General features: G+C 49.2%; 1 protein-coding gene across 1 annotated transcript; it reads right to left on the bottom strand.

Moving 5' to 3' along the window:
* Positions 1-7,528: 7,528 nt before the first annotated feature.
* Calhm3 (calcium homeostasis modulator 3) lies at positions 7,529-13,887 on the bottom strand. The gene is made up of 3 exons (XM_021151181.3): positions 13,601-13,887; positions 11,333-11,588; positions 7,529-8,029 (listed from the first exon to the last, which is right to left on the bottom strand). Exons 1-3 carry the CDS (start codon positions 13,885-13,887, stop codon positions 7,529-7,531), a joined length of 1,044 nt encoding a protein of 347 aa, XP_021006840.1.
* Positions 13,888-17,469: the final 3,582 nt, after the last annotated feature.

Below are 17,469 nucleotides of genomic sequence, written 5' to 3'. Positions count from 1 at the left end.
TTTATGTCATCATACTTGGCGCTGGAGTCGGATGGGACGGGTTGCCCAAGTTAGGGTTTCAGCCTGTTTCATGTTTGTGTCTCTGTGGCTGTGGCTGTATTTGTGAGTTATGGGTGGCAAACTCTTGCCAGGCTTCTTCTTCTACCTCTCCACCCCCGGCCCGTAGGTGATGGGTTGAGCCGCAAGGGGAAGGCCCCCCTTTGATCCTGCAGCCTCCAGACAGGCATGTCAGATCTAGATCCAACAGGATGATTCCTTGTCTGCGGCAAGGAGAGGCTGAGGCAGAACATCAGAAAGAACATCTCCTTGTGTTTCTGACTGACCATGCATGCACTTGGGTGGCTTTTGTCTGGGTACAGACATGTGCATGTAACCACATTACATTAGGTACCTGCGGTAGCCATCTGCCTGCATTCCCAAGAACTATCATGAACTCAGCTGGCTTGTGTGCACCTTACATGCAGTGTGTAACCCTCAGACAATCCTGTCGGATGGGATCTTATCATTTTACAGAGGAGAAGCTTGAGGCTCAGAGAGAGTAATCTGTTAGCTAAAGGCCACCGAGGTCATAGGTGGAGAAGTGTGATTTGAGCCCAGGCTAGCACTTGTGGGTGGGAGCAGAGGGTAAAAGGAAGGAAGGGTAAGAGGACGTGTTTGTTTGTTTGTTTGTGTTTTCACTTACCTTCTGGTTGGATCAGTTTGTCTACTGCATGGAAAGGCTACTGTGTCACAAATAGGACATGGCAGGGAAGAATATTGTTTCCCTCAACCATGAGGGTAGGTGTCTCTGGGACAACTGGAGTCCCTGGGTTGGTGGCCCCTGGAAGACCATTGTTACGGACTCCTCCAGAAGACGGTCATCAGAAGGGAACCGTATGAGGGAGATTCATCAAGAGAGGTGTCTGCCTGCCCCTGGATTTCCATTGCAATGTTTATAGGCACAGGGGCACAGCTGCTCCCAGGACTGAATGGGGATGGGGTGGCCCTGGATGCGTCATGAAACCAAAAGAGGTTTCCAGCGCCATCTGGAATCTCTATCTTGTGTACAAGTGTCAGACACAGCTGCCCGTCTGCAGCAATGGTATGTCAAGAATTCCAGACTGGTTGAAAGGTACCTTGCGGGAGCCGTCTGCAACTACAAGTTCTACTGGCAATGTTGCTTGAAAAGTCTTGATGTACCGCAGTCACTCGTGGGCCCTACACAGTGCTGTGAGGGTTGGTGCTGTGGCCTCTCTTCTTCACAGGTCTACACTTTAGCTGCCAGCCTCCATTTACTCCTCAAACAGGACAACCCCTTCCCACCCCAGAGTCTGCTAGTGCGTTCTATGGTTCAGGGAAGTGTCACGACTTCTTCCTAACAGATGTTCCTGTTTGTCTTGAAAACCATTTATCTATTGATTGATTGATTGATTGATTGATTGATTGATTGTATATGGGTAATTGTCTGCATGTGTGTCTGTGCACCACATATTGGTGGAGTGCCCTCAGATCTCTTAAGATTGAGGCTACAGGTAGTTGTGAGTCACCAGGTGGATGTTGAGAATTGAACCCAGGTCCTCTGGAAGAACAAGCAGTGCCTTCAATCTCAGAGCAAGCTCTCCAGCCCCTCCAATATATCTTTTATTTTCTTTTGTTTTTTGAGACTGAGTTTCCTCTGTGTAGCCCTGGCTGTCCTGCAACTCTCTCTGTAGACCAGGCTGGCCTCAAACTCACAGAGATCCTCCTATCTCTGCCTCCCAAATGCTGGGATTAAAAGCATGCACCACCATACCTGGCTAAAATCCACTTTAATGTTGTCCCTTCCCCTTTATATTTTTATATTTTTTGAGACGAGTTATTAATGACCTGAAACTCACCATCCACTTGCCTCCTAAGTGCGGAGTTACAGGGATGAACCCTATACCAGGCTGATAATGATCCCTCTTTAGAGGGGTCTTCTTGAGCTCTCAGCTTAGCTAAGTGTCTTTGTGTCTCTGTTTCCAACTCCTTTTCTTTATCTCTGTCTATTTGTGCCTGCTTCTGTCCACCCTCTACTGCCCCTGCTGTGTGTGTGTGTGTGTATTTGTGTGTTCGTGTGTGTGTGTGTGTGTGAGAGAGAGAGAGAGACAGAGAGACAGAGAGACAATGACTGTACCCTGGCATGAGCATGCAGAGGTAGAGGTCAGAGCAGGATGCTGCTGGGCACCTTCCTTTGTCATTCTTACTGCCTAGAGACAGATTCTCTTCCTGACCCAAAGCTCACCCTCTAAGCTAGTCTTTCTGGCCAATGACCTCTCAGCATCTACCTGGCTCTGCCTTCCTTGGTTCCTGGCATGCATAACCAAGTAGGACTTCTTACGTGGGTGCTGGAGATTCGAACTCAGGTCCTCAAGCTTGCCCAGCAAGTTCTCTGACCCCTCGAGCTATCTCTTCAGCCCCCTTACTTCAAACTTAGCTATGCTGAGAGGATGTTTATTTAATATCTGGGGCTCAGGTCCATACAAGTCTGCATTCATTTTGTTTACTATTCTTTTTTTTTAACATATTTTATTTTATGTGTATGAGAATTTTGTCTGCGTGTATATATGTGCACCTCACCAGTGCCTGTTGCCCTCAGGAGAGGGCAGTGGGCTCCTTGGAACTGGAGTTACAGACTACAAACAGTTGTGAGCTATCATTGTGGGTTCCTGTTACTTAATAGCTGTTCATTTAATCGGTGTCGCGTGAATACCCAAATGTAGATCCAAGGAAAGGACGAGTTTGAGGGAGATAAGAACTCAGACTCAAACAGGAGACTTCCCTTCAGAGTGAGAGTCTGTGAGCAGAAGAGGGATCAGGGCCTGGTGAGTGTGCAGAGCTCACTGCCCAGGCAGCTGCTACCGGCAGGCAGCCCAGTGTCACCTCTGTTCTGCCATTGCCTGTCACTCCCATCCATTTACCACTGGTTTCCCCTAGACCTTCTGGGACAGGATCCCCCAACCCCTACCCTCACCTCTCCTAACAGAGATCATGACTCAAGGAAGGAGAGGGGTTGGGTGCAGCAGGAGACACAGCAGAGAGCCTTCCTTTTCTAAGAGCCTCTCTGCAGTGGGAGTGTTTCCTGTAGTTATGAACCCTCTGCTTCCCATGTGGTCCTCAGTCCCAGACTCTTTCCACACACAGGGATGCGCATGGTCGTCCCTGTATCAGGACCACCAACTGGAACAGGATTGAAGCCTCTAGGCTTCTTTTACAATTCTGGAAGGGACGGTTGCCCAGGGATCCACATGAGTCCTACAGAATCCTCCTTGAGACCCCCTTACTTTGCTGGCCTCTCTGCACGCTCTGCCTCTTGGTTGTTGCTCCTTTCTCTCTTTGGCTGATTCCTTTCCTTTCCCTAATGCTCACGCCAACCTCCCCCACTCAACAGCCCTCTCCATTCCCGTAGCCTTCAGCATCCCCTCACCTAGACGAATCCCAGAGAGCATGCATCTCCTGCTTGTCCTTGCCAGTAGCCACGTGCTTATTCCTTCAGTCCCCTGTACATAGTACAGAGTATTAAATGATCCGTGGAAATTCCCACGGTTTCTCCTCCTGGGAGCAAATGAGGGGGGCAGTGCCCAGGCTGCATAAGATAAAGGTGCATACAGAACATACCTTCCTTGCTCAGTTGGAATGTTGCATCTCCCTTGGGTACAGGACAGAGACAGGGGGCTGAACCCAGGAGTGGCTGAGATTTGAGCAATGTGCCTGGGTCCCCAAGATAGCTTAGCTATTCTCTTTGAAAGGAAGGGTCTTTAAGAGTGAGAGGAGCCTGTGACCTGTGTCCCTCACTCTTAGTTGGGGTGCCACCTGTAGCTGGCAGCATCTCACACTTGCAATGATGTGGGCAAAAGGTAGCGTAGGTTATGCCGGCAGAGAGGTTTGAGGGTGTGCAGCTATACAGACTGGGGCCTTAAGAGAGGTGAGATGGCTCATGGTGAGGCTCAAGGTGTTATCGGGCTCAGGGGCCATCACTAGGCAAACTTCTCAGGCTCTGGCCAACGTCCTTTCCTTGTGTGAGGTTGCATGTGTGCAGCTCCATTTTGTTGTGACCTCACTCATTCTGTCCCTACCTCTCATTTTTGCACTTCCACTCTGGACCCCAGCACCTCATGAGTATCTGCTTCACAAGCAAATGCAGCAGGCCCTTTCTGGACTCCATGCTCGTGTGTCTTTTCTGTTTCCTCTTTGTTTTGCTTTCCAAATGACTTGTCCTTTAAGACCCAGTCACATGATACCGTCACTATCCTTCAGTCTAGAGCTTCATTGCCTACCCCCAAAGCTTCCCAGTACTTGACTTACCTCTATTATGTCGCATTGTTTGCTTTAAGTCATCAACATTTCTATACCCATCTCTGTCCCTTTAAGCAGCAAACTCCTCGATATCACCTATGAAGTGCCTCTTCCATATTTCCTGTTACAGTGGTGTATGCAGGCGGTGTCTATAAATGCTTGATGTAAGGAGGAAGGAGTGACATTTACCGTTGGTGGCTTGCTGCCATCTCCCTGCCTCCTGTCCCAGGGTAGTCACTCACCCACGGAGGCTGGCCCATCATCAAGCTCTCTCTCCACTCTCTGCCACTCTCTCTAACCATTTGCCTAAATCATGTCCTGTGTCCCGTGCTACTGCAGACATTTGCATGGCTTGACCACAGTCAGGAAGCTGGGGAGAGCTGAGCTGCAGCGATTTTGATTTTCTGGTTTTACCAGGCCCCTTAGCAAGAACCCAGGATGTAGAAATGGCTTAGTGGCATGATCCAGGTCCCAGGAGGGTCATCCAGGGGCATCTACACTGCTCAGGGCCCAGAGGAAGCAGAAGAGACTGCAGTAAACTCAGATCTGCATTTGGGCACAAATGAGTCATGAGGGTTCAGAGAAACCCACGGGCTTAATCTTTCCCCGACTCTCCCTGTTTGTGCTGTCAGAGACTAAGTAGTGACTTTTCTAGCAGATCTGTGTTTCACAGGTTTTGTCCCCAGGCTAGACCTTGCCAGGTTCTGGAGACATCCTTACCAAGCTGGGGGTGCAGCTAGGACTCTCACTGGAAGAGGCCACCTAAGAAGGAGATGCTGCTGACTGGGGATCCGGGCAGCAGGCAGCAGAGATGGTGGTAGAAAGGCTAGAGAGGCAACCCTGTCAGCTCGAGGGCAGACGGCTGGCTTAAAAGAGCCCGGACCAGGCTTAGCTTTGGGGAGCTACAAACAGAACTGCTGGAAACTGGTTCACCACAGGAAAATGTTAGCTGTTTTTAAGCACTTTTCTTTCTCATTTATTTTTAAGAACTTTTTAAACAGTTATTTACTGTGTGTTGAGAGGGTGTTGTGTGACTGCCCGGGATGTGTGTGGAAGTCATTGTACAACTTGCAAGAGTAGCTTCTCTACTATCACATGGGTTCTGGGGACTGAAGTCGGGTCTGCAGGGTTGGCAGCTGTTGCCTTTACTCCCAGAGCTATCTCATCGGCCCTATCTGTTTATTTTTAAGACATGGTCTTATGTAGCCCAGGCTGGCCTTGACAACCTCAAACATCTGGTGCTCCTGCCTCCACATCCTGAGTGCTGGAAACAAGTGTACACACCATGTCCAGTTTATACAATGACCCTCAGTCATGCTGGGCACACATTCCACCAGTCTGGAAAGTGGAAACTATCTGGAGTGGCCATTAGGAGTTAGTACCTGAGGGGCTCATGGGGAATTTACCAAGCAGAGCTTGCTAGAACCTATTATGAGAACCCTGGTAGAAGCAGCAAGAAACCCAACAAGGGAATTGAAGGATAATAAAACGATCGAGAGTAAACTGGTGTCATAGCTCAGAGCAGAACCCAGAGCCAGGGAACCTGGCACTCAGTACCAGCCCCTATGCTGGTGACCTTGGGCAATGTCAACACCCTCTTGGATTGCTTTTTTTTTTTTTTCTCAAACAATGGTGCAATAATGTAGCTTAGGTGACCAAGTGCTTGCTTAGTGTGTGCTTTGTTCCACCCCAGCACTGCATAAACTAGGCACAGCTGGGGCACATCTGTAATTCCTGGACTCAGGAAGTGCAGGCAGGGAGGTCGGAAGCTCAAGGTTACCTTCAGCTAGCCGGAAAGTTGGAGGCCAACTAAGTTTCATGGGATCATATTTCATACATGTGCATGTGGGCACGCAAGTGCGCGCGCATGCACACACACACACACACACACACAAGAGAGAGAGACAGAGAGAGAGAGAGAGACAGACAGACACACAGAGACAGAGAGAGAGAGAGACAAAGAGACAAAAAGACAAAGAGACAGAGAGAGTGTCTAGGGTCTAGGGTGTGCTGGCACACCTGTAGCCCCAGGACTCACAAAGCTGAACCAGAAAGATCACTACAAGCTCCAGGTCAGCTAAGGCTACAGAGTAAGGCTTTCAGATGGGGAGAGTGGGGTTGGAGAGATGGGTCAGTGGTTGAGAGTCCATACCGTTCTTGCAAAGCACCCAAGCTTGGTTCCCAGCTCCCATGTCAAGCAGCTCACAACTGCCTGTAACTCCAGCTCCAGGAGATCCACCACCTCTGGTCTCTGTGGCCAGTCATGTGCCTATGCCCACTGCCTCCCCGTGCACGTGCACACAGAATAAAATAAATCCTAAACAAAGAGAAAGGGCGGTGAGATGGCTCAGCAGGTAACCGTACTTGTTGCCAAGCCTGATGGCCCGAGTTTGATCTCTGATACAGACATGGCAGAATGAGAGAGATGACTCCGACAAGTTGTTCTTTGATCTCTACACACGCACCAAGGCATATGTGTGTGCAAGCACGTACACACACACACATACACACACAATACACACACACACACACAATACATACATACATACATAATGTAATTTAAATCTAAAGCAGGACACTAATAATCACGCCTTCACGTGACATTATTATGAGAATTTTTTTTGTTTTTAAATTTTGAGTCAATGTCTATGATCCAGATCCACAACAGATCTATTCAGACTGTGGCTACTCAAAGTTTGATCCAATGACTAGAAGAACCAGTATTGTGTGTGTGGGGGGGTTGTTAGAGACGAAATTCTGGAAATTGGGGGGTGGCATCTCATACCTCTAATCCTAACACTGAGGGAGCCTGAGGCAGGAGGCTAGCCGTGTATCCCAGGCCTGGAGTTCAAGGTCATCTTCAGCTAGACGGCTGAAGTGTGACTCTTCCTCAAAAGAGATGGGGAGCGAGGTGAGGAGAGAAGGAAAAGATAAGGAAGAAAGGGAGGAAAGGAGAGAGGAAGGAAGGAAGGGCAGGAGGGAGAAAGAAAAGAGGGAGGAAGAAGGGAGGGAAGGAAAGGATAGATTTAGGGACTCAGTCTAAATGCGCTGAATAAGAATCCGAACTTAATCAGGGTCCAGAGGGAACGGGCTCCACAGAGGAGGACATACCCAGAAACTAGGTAGCTACTGGGCTATCTGGGAAGGATGCGAACAAGGGAGGCTGGCTTCCAGACCTGTGTCAACATAGGGATTTGACACGGAAAACTGCTGCTGTTGGAGCCTTGTAAGATCCCTATACATCGAGCTGGTGGCATAGCTTGGTGCCTGGAGCAGCTATAGGGGCGCGGTGATTGAGGCCAGGCCCCCAGCGCCTGGGAGATGCTGCGAGGTCTAGCGGCGGCTTGCTGGAGTACCAGGTACTTAGAAGCTGATCCACCTGCTCCCGGCTGGAGATCGCGCGCAGGTGGGCCTTCCGGCTTCCACTATCCGGGTCCTCCGGGAGCTCCGGGCGCTCCGAGGACTCCTGTGATTCTGGGATGCCACCAGCTGGGTCCCGACGTAACCCCAGGGCACGTAGCTCGCTCTGCATGCTTTCGAAGAAGTGCAGCACGCAACGGTGTGCGAAGTCCCGCGCATGCTCACAGCATGTCTCATCAAAGAGCTTCTGTTCCAGGTCCATATAGTTGCTCCAGTATCTGCGCTGTAGGAAGACGGTCTGGTCGAAGCAGGGCCTCAGACAGCGGGCTAGGAAGGCCACCACTATCACCAGCAAGGTTATACTCCAGCCGATGGCCTGGAGGACGAGAAGGCTTTAGTGAGATGTGGTAGCGCTCTGGTATTGCACACGGTGTGTGCTCCAAGGCTCCTCCCTTTGTTTTCTCTCCATCCTTTATCACATCCATACATTTCACATTCAGTCACCATCCTGCCACGTGTCCTCCAGGTTCATCCGTCTACCCACATCTCCCCCCGCCCCCATTCATCCAGTCGTCCCTCCTCTCACTGTCTCACCTGTCCATTCTTTCCGTTTTCCTTCCTTTTAGCCGCCCACCTATCCTCCTATCCATTCGTGCCTCCAGACGTTGGGGATTGGTTCTAATGCTTTGAATTAATCCGGTCCCCAAAATCAGAAATCTGTGTGTCCAAACGCTAAAGATCCTTGTACCCAGTTGGGTTTTTAATCAATCATTAAAGAGACAACGGCCAATGGCTGGGCAGGTAGACTGAGGCAGGGCTTGGGAATTTGCCAGGTCTAGGAACTGGAAGAGAGGAAGAAAGGAAGAGAGCACTATGTCTCGGAGGGAAATGGATCCGATTTAGAGCTGTAGAAGAAAATTCATCCAAAATGTAGGTGGAAAAGGGAATGTGACCCTATGGGAGGGGCTGCCCAGAAGATTATAGGACAGCAAAGATAAAACATAGATTTAAATTGGGTTGGCCCAGGGGGAAATGTATGCTAGCCAGGCAGAGGATTAGAACTGTCCAGCCTTTGAGCCAGTCAAGACATAGTAAAATTAACTGGTGTGTGTGTGTGTGTGTGTGTGTGTGTGTGTGTGTGAGAGAGAGAGAGAGAGAGAGAGAGAGAGAGAGAGAGAGAGAGAGAGAGAGAGAGAGAGAGATTTCATTCACAAGTCCAGACTGGTTGTGCACACGTGCAACCCAGCAGGAGCCAAAGCAGTTAGTTAAACTCACCGTAGCATCCATATTCTTCTTCAGTCTGTTTATGGCTCACTCACCTATACACACCAACCATCTCATCTCTTTACCGGTGTGATGGTTTGTATATGCTTAGCCCAGGCAGTGACACTATTAGGAGGTGTGGCCCTGTTGGAATAGGTGTGCCCTTGTGGGAATAGGTGTGTCACTGTGGGTGTAGGGCTTTAAGACCCTCATCCTAGCTGCCGAGAAGCCAGTCTTCTACTAGCAGCCTTCAGATGAAGATGTAGAACTCTCAGCTTCTCCTCCACCATGCCTGCCTGGATGCTGCCATGCTCCCACCTTGATGGTAAAAGACTGAATCTCTGAACCTGTAAGCCAGCCCCAACTAAATGTTGTTTTTATAACAGTTGCTTTAGTCATGGTGTCTGTTTACAGCAGTAAAAACCTAACTAAGACACCCGGCCTTGTGTATATTTCCCAGGCATTCTTGCAATGATGCTATATTTTGTGAGCTATTAAGCTGGGTGTAGGGACAAAAGGGAAGTGTTAGGCCATCCGTGGGGGAAACTAGAAGACATTCTCTAGTGCTGAAGCCCATGTTTGCCCAACCTTCCTCCTGTCTGTTTCCAAAGCCCATGTTTCCCCACCCCACCCACCCAGATTCACAAACATGAAAATCCCCATCACTTGTAGACGAGATTCCCACCATTTACAGTCGTCTTTTTCAGTCACACCCAGGCTCCCCACCAAGCAAGTTGAATATAGTGTTTCCCGGAGGCCCTCTGTTCCCTTCACAGGTGAGTCTAGGGCCCCCTGGAGTCCTGGAGCTTCTCTGTTTGTAAGGGGCTCATAAATGCTCTGTGATGGACACGGCTGGCTCAGGCGTTGGTGGTGGTGGTGGTGGTGGTGGAATTGGGAGCCTGGGTGGAGTCACGGATGCTTCCGTATAGTAGAAAGGATAGCCAGTAAGAATCCAAGCATCCAATGAGCATCTTCCTTATAAGGATGTAGTTAGAGAGACCAATGACGGGTACCCAGAGCTTGCCTTGCCTGTTACTGGTTATGTGACTTTAGCCTTGTGAACTAAAACTCTCAGAGCCTCGTTACCTCATCTGAAACATAGGTTGTTAAGAACTGCTTGCCGGGCCGTGGTGGCGCACGCCTTTAATCCCAGCACTTGGGAGGCAGAGGCAGGTGGATTTCTGAGTTCGAGGCCAGCCTGGTCTACAGAGTTCCAGGACAGCCAGGGCCACACAGAGAAAAACTGTCTCGAAAAACCAAAAAAACAAAACAAAACAAAACAAAACCAATAAAACAACAACAACAACCAAAACACAAACAAACAAACAAACAAAACAACAAAGAACTGCCTGCATCTCAAAGAGTTGTTCTAAGAGTTAAACAAACAGATGCACAGAGAATGCATAACACAGCGCCTGGTGTGGAAGTACTTAGTGAACAGCATCAAGATTTTCAAGAAGGTTCCTGTCTGCAGTGGGAGGCACATGCTGCAGAACACTACCAGCTCCACTCTTCTGCCATCCAGCTCCTGGGACTTTCAGGAGGCCAGGTGCCTGGGTACCTGTTCTGGGTCAATTGGTATCAATGGCCTAGGGCTCTCACCTCTCAAGGATAGTGGTTCCAATCTCTCTACACCTTCTGCTCTTGGTTATGGCCCCTGAACTGAGGAGCATCCTCAGGAAGTCACATGGACCCCGCTCAGCACTAACTCCAAAGCCACACAGGATATCTACCTCAGTCAGGGTTACCATTGCTGTGATGAAACACCATGGACAAAGCAACATGGGGGAGGAAAGGGCTTATTTGGCTTACACTTCTGCATCGTAATCCTTCATTGAAGGAAGCCAGGACAGGAACGCAAACAGGGCAGGAGCCTGGAGGCAGGAGCTGATGCAGAGGCCATGGAAGGGTGCTTGCTGCATATTGGCTTGCTCCCCATGGCTTGCTCAACCTGCTTTCTTATAGAACTCAGGGCCACCAGTCCAGTGATGATCTCACCCACTATGGTCTGTGCCTTCCCACATCAATCACTAATCAAGAAAATGCCAGATGGGGACTGGAGAGATGGCTTAAGCGGTTAAGAGCACTGGTTGCTCTTTTGGAGGGTCCTGTGTTTAATTCCCAACAAGTACATGGTGGCTCAAGACCATCTATAATGGGATCTGATGCCCTCTTCTGGCATGCAGACAGAGCACTCACATACATTAAATAAATAAATAAATAAATAAATCTTTAAAAAAAAAGAAAGAGAAAAGAAAAGAAAATGCCCAACAGGCTTGCCTACAACCCTATTTTAATGAAGGTATTTTCTTAGTTGAGACTCTCTCCTCTCAGATGACTCTAGCTTTTGTGAAATTGACCTAACACTGGGCAGCACAGTATCTGAAGCACTGAGGCCTGGGCAGGACCCACTTACCTGTGACAGGCACCGGAGGTACCGAGACACTGCCTTGCGGGCAGGGCTGTTTTTCACCAGTTCATCCTCCTTGCAGGGCACCTTGGCTAGGAAGAGCTGCACTTGCCTGGGGGTCATATTAGCAAAATCCAGAAACTTCTCAGGATCAACAGAGTTGCTGAAGGCACACACAAAACACTTGCCATCAAGGAGGGCCAGTAAGATCCAGACCAGTGGTGCTGCTAGAGCTCGCTGCAGCACAGAGGAACACATGTACCTGAAAGCAAAGACAGGAGGTGCCAAGGGACAGCCTGTGTGTGGCTGCAGTCAGGGAGAACTGAGCTTGCAGGGTGCCTGCCTCCTAGCTGTGGGAGCTTAGCTGGGATTTACACACACACACACACACACACACACACACACACACACACGGGGCGGGGGGAAGGAGAGGGAGAGAGAGAGAGAGAGAGAGAGAGCGAGTGAGCAGAAAGATAGACAGACACAGAGAGACAAACAGATACACACACACACACAGACACACAAATACAGAGAGAGAGAGAGAAAGAGAAGACAGAAAGATAGATAGACACAGAGAGACCAACAGATACACACACACACACACAGACACAGATATACAGAGACATGCACAGGTACACACACAGAGACAGACACACATAGAAACATACACACAGAGACACACACATACACACGGACACATACACAGACACATAGAGATAAAGACACACACAGACACACAGAGATACACATAGAGACATGCACACACAGAGTCAAACACAGAGACACACATAGACATATACAGACACATACATACATACATACATACACACATACACACACAGAGACACGCACATACACAAGGACACATACACAGACACATATATAAAAAGAGACACACAGATACACATGGAGACACACACACAGAGTCAGACACACAGACACACATAGACATACACAGACACACACATACATACACACACACACACAGAGACACGCACATACACAAGGACACATACACAGACACATATATAAAAAGAGACACACAGATACACATGGAGACACACACACAGAGTCAGACACACACACAGAGTCAGACACACAGACACACATAGACATACACAGACACATACATACATACATACATACATACATACATACACATACACACACACACACATAGAAAGACACACACAGAGACACACACATACACATGGACACATCCACAGACACATATATAAAAAGAGACACACAGATACACATGGAGACACACACACAGAGTCAGACACACAGACACACATAGACATACACAGACACACACAAACACACACAGACAGACACACATATAACACACACACACACACACATTCTCTCACACACTAGCATGGCCTTATAGCCCAGTTTGGCCTGGAACTCTCGGTGTAGTAGGTGAGAATGGCCTTAAGCTTCTAACACTCCTGCTGCTTCTTCCTGAGCTCTGGGGTTACAGGAGTGTGCCATCCCATCTGGAGGATGCAGTGCTCAGATCCAGGCCAGGCCACCATGCATTCTAGCCAAGCACTTCATCAACTGACCTGCATCCTCAGAGCTTGGCCAAGGGTCTCAGTGTCTATGTGTCAATGTCACATCATTCTGGAAAGGAGGTGAATCCAGAAACGCCTTACCCGCAAAGGACTCCGCAGAGTGGACCTTGGCCCCAGGTAGGCATTAATGACAGCCGACGGGTATTAGGAGCTACTGCTCTTTGTCAGCTGACTTGTATGTATGTGCCAGACCCTGAGGGCATAGAGCTACAACAGGGAAGGTGCTTGTCTCTTGGTGCTTTCAAGAAAGGAAATACATGTAGCTTTACATAAAGATTGTCTCTTGCTACATGCAACAAACAAACAAACACACCTACTATGTACTCAATGGAACTGGTGTGACCTGGGTAATTCTTAGAAATCCCGAATCATTCTTATGGTTACAGTAGTTGGCCACAGAAAGGTGAAAATTGTTAGGAACAAAAATGTATATTTTCAGGACTGGCAAGACAGGTCAACAGGTAGGGCTACTTGCTAAGGTTAATGGCCTGAGTTCAATCCTCAGAGCCCATATTGTGGAAGGAAACAACTCCTGAACTTTTCCTCTGACCTCTACACACACACAGGAACGTGTTTTCAGATGGGAGCTGGAAACTGAGCAGAACGTCTTTAGCTGTCAGTCACCAGCTGGAGCCAGGAAGACTATATCTGATGTCAACTGCCTTGGGTAGCAGAGAGGTATGTGAGACCCTACCTGATGATGCCCAGGTCCTTCCTCCGGTGCCCTGCTGGCCGGCGCCACTCCTCCACCATCAATACAGACTGTCTATTGACCAAGAGACCACAGAGGAAGAGGGCCAGAGGGGGTGTGAGCAGCAGGCCCAGGCCATACAGGGCATTGTAGCGCTCGAGGCAGGGACAGTTGAAGTCAAGGGAGGAGTATATCTTGACGGTGACAGCAGCCAGCAGGAGGCAAATGCCATTCATCACCGACTCCGAGCTGGACTGGAGGTGCTGGAAGAGCATCCGGAACTTATCCATGACTGTAGCTGCGTGGACACAGCTGTGGGTGCGACACGGAGGCTTGGTCACTCAGGGTTGGCCCCAGGGTTCACAGGATCCTCCAACCCAGCCTCTAAGGTGCAATGAAGACTGAAGATAGAGGCAGGCTTTCTCTAAAGACACCTCTCACCAGGTGCTTACCACTCCCTCCTCTGTGGGGCGTGCCACACTAAGACCAGCCAGACTGAAGCATCACTAGGCAAATGGGCCCTATCAAGGTTTGTATACTCGGGTAGACAGTAGATGAGGCTCCCTGGGGACAGGCAAATTCTGGGTGTGGTGACACAGAACATGGATGAAATCAAAATTGTATTTTCTGTTGGAGCCAAAACCTGACAGCACAGCTCATGGGGGATTTCCTGTGTGCTTTTGGGCTGCATGGAAGGTGAGGGGTGTCTACTCCTTCCCAGAGGCCTCCTAGAAGCGGAGATGCTGAGGAAGAGCATGGAGTCCCATCTCAGGGTTTGCTTTCAGAAGGGCTGGGAGACGAAGAAGGCCTTCCAGCAGAGGGTGCTGCGTAAGCAAAGACAGGAGATATCACACGGGTTTCTAGCTTGACTTCTGTTGCTGTGATAAAACCCACTGACCAGTAGCATCGTGGAGAAAGAAAGGGTCTATGTAAGTTACAGTCCATCCTTGAGGAAAGTCAGGGTGGAAACTAAAGAGGGAACTCGAAGGCGGGTCTGCTTGCTATTCCACACAGCGTTACTTCTGACCAAGAAACTCACACCAAAGCCAAGAAAGTGCAGCAGAGACCATGAAGGAATGCCTTCTCCCGGGTCACAGAGGTTTATGTTGGGCTAACTGGCTTGTACAACCCAGGACCGTCTGCCTAGGGGATGGTGCCACCCATAGTGGACAGGGCTCTCTTACAGCAATTAACAATCAAAACAACCTCCCACAGATGTGCTCACAGGCCAGTCTGGTCGGGACAGGTCCTCAGTCCATTCTCAAGTGCTCTAGACTGTGTTGGCAGTAAAAGCTAACTGGGCCACACAGAGTAACCAGATGCCCTGTAACCAGTAACCAGGTTAGCTCCTTCTCCATTTTATTCTGTTGCTGTGGAGATCTAGCTACCGAGTGACCCAGGATTGCTCAACACTTCTTCCACCATCACAGTATCCTGCTCGAGTGCGACCATGTCTCCTATAGCCCCTGAGCTTGGTATTCAAAGCTCTCCTAACTTCCCCTTCGGTGACTGCCCACCTTCACCCCTCTGTTGACACTACCCTCACCCCCAGAGTCCACTCACCCCCCTGTCTCATGTGCTTTCCCCCTGAGAGCTCACACTTGGCTCTCTGTCCCAGTCCCTGTGGTGACCTGCGGAGCCTTACCTCCCACCCGGACCTTTCGATGCCTGATTCACTGTTGCCTATTGGGAGCCTTTGCTAGATGTGAGGGTTGATCTCCCAACCAGGTAAAGACACACCCAGCAGCAGAACCAGAGTAAGAGAAAGCAACGCTTTTCTCATGACACTGATGCTCTGGTCCCCTTTGGCTCATCTCTAGCTTTGTTCTTCCTGAAGCCTGGCTGGGACTCACCTTCATCTGGAAGCACTGAGCCGGCTGTAGGTCCTGCTTCAGCTTCTCTCCATCTCTACCTCTGCCTCACTCCCTTTGGTTTTCTCGGTTACTTATTATTCTTTTCAATCTCCTCAATTCTACCATTCTGGTGTGGATGTGCCTCTATCTGATCTTTGTTTCTCTTCTCTTCTCTTCTCTTCTCTTCTCTTCTCTTCTCTTCTCTTCTCTTCTCTTCTCTTCTCTTCTCTTCTTCCCCTCCCCCTCCCCTCCCCTCCCCTCCCCTCCCCTCCCCTCCCCTTCCCTCTTCTCTTCCTCCTTCTTTTTTTCCTTTTTTCTTTTTTTTTAATTTTGGTTTTTTGAGACAAGGTTTCTCTGTGTAGCCCTAGCTGTCCTGGAACTCACTCTGTAGACCAGGCTGGCCTCGAACTCAGAAATTCGACTGCCTCTGCCTCCCAAGTGCTGGGATTAAAGGCGTGTGCCACCACTGCCCGGCTTCTCCTCCTCCTCCTCCTTCCTCTGTCTCTGTCTCTCTCTGTCTCTCTGTCCCTTTCCGTCTCTCTCTGTCTCTGCCTCTCTCTCTCTCTCTCTCTCTCTCTCTCTCTCTCTCTCTCTTTCTCTCTCTCAGGACTAATACCTCCTATTGCTCCCTCCTAGAATCCTAGACACCCTGCCCTGTTGTGTGAGGGAACACACAGATCTGTAAAAGGAATTTTAAGGTCATTTTAGCCTGTAGTTTAAGACAGATTATCCCAAATATGCCCTGTAAAAATTCTTTTTTAGTTTTTTTATTAGATATTTTCTTTATTTACATTTCAAATGCTATCTCGAAAGTCCCCTATACCCTCCCCCTCCCTGCTCCCCAACCCACCCACTCCTGCTTCCTGGCCCTGGCATTCCCCTGTATTGGGGCATATAATCTTCTCAAGACCAAAGGCCTCTCCTCCCAGTGATGGCCGACTAGGCCATCTTCTGCTACCTATGCAGCTAGAGACACGAGCTCTGGGGGGTACTGGTTAGCTCATATTGTTGTTCCTCCTATAGAGTTTCAGACCCCTTTAGCTCCTTGGGTACTTTCTCTAGCTCCTTTATTAGGGGCCCTGTGTTTCATCCAATAGATGACTGTGAGCATCCACTTCTGTATTTGCCAGGCACTGGCATAGCCTCACAAGAGACAGCTCTATCAGGGTCCTGCCAGCAAAATCTTGCTGGCAAATGCAATAGTGTCTGGGTTTGGTGGCTGATTATGGGTTGGATTCCCCAGGTGGGACAGTCTCGCTTACGCCTAGCACTGACAATGCCCTGTAAATTTAATAACTATTCATACATTAAACAACAAAATGTGGGCCTCATTTCTGAATTATTGCTTTAAAAATGTGTATGGGTGTTTAGCCTGTGTGTATATTTATTTGTGCAGAGGTCAGAAGGTTCAGATCTTCTGGAACGGGACTTAGAGACAGCTGTTAGCTGCTGTGTGGGTGCTGAGAACCAAACGTGGGTACTCTGCAGGAGTAGTAAGTGCTCTTAGCTGCTGAGCCATTTTCTCTCCACCCCCCACTTTTGCTTTTCTGAGACTGGGTCACACTGGTAGCCTAGGATGGCCCACAATCCACAGAAATTCCCCTTCCTTCACCTCTTGAGTGCTGGGATCACAGGCGTGCGCCACCTTGCCTACGTATGATTATTGTGCATAAGATGCCCCTGCCCCTCTGAGACAGAATTAGGGAAAAGGGCCATGGGAGGCCTTGGAGGCCAGCAAGAGTGACATTGAACAAAGGACTGGTATCTGGGTCCAGACCCGAAGAACTGTCTAATGTAACCTAGGGCAACATCTGCCACATTAAAAGAACTGACACTCATATACATGCACAGAAGTATGCATGCACATAAAATAATTGTTTTTTTTTAATTTATGCTATGTCATGCATGTGGAAGTGACAGGACATCTTTGGGCAGCTGGTTCTCTCCTTCCACTGCAGGTTCTGGGGGCTGAACTCAGGTTGTCAGCTTTACACAACAAACATCTTTACCAACGCATGC

This window comes from Mus caroli, unplaced genomic scaffold (genome assembly GCF_978045245.1).
Source record: "Mus caroli unplaced genomic scaffold, Mus_caroli_1 scaffold_20, whole genome shotgun sequence".
In the NCBI taxonomy this organism is placed as follows: domain Eukaryota; kingdom Metazoa; phylum Chordata; class Mammalia; order Rodentia; family Muridae; genus Mus; species Mus caroli.
Note: the sequence above shows the minus strand (reverse complement) of the source record. Positions and strands in the feature narration are given on the sequence as shown.

Excerpts from the sequence above, each read along its gene's own strand:
- Calhm3 (XM_021151181.3), bottom strand. The coding sequence starts at position 13,887 with ATGGATAAGTTCCGGATGCTCTTCCAGCACCTCCAGTCCAGCTCGGAG. Across the intron at positions 11,589-13,600 it reads AAGGACCTGGGCATCATCAG|GTACATGTGTTCCTCTGTGC; the intron begins GTAGGGTCTCAC and ends CTTTGCTTTCAG. Across the intron at positions 8,030-11,332 it reads ACCTCCGGTGCCTGTCACAG|GCCATCGGCTGGAGTATAAC; the intron begins GTAAGTGGGTCC and ends CTCGTCCTCCAG.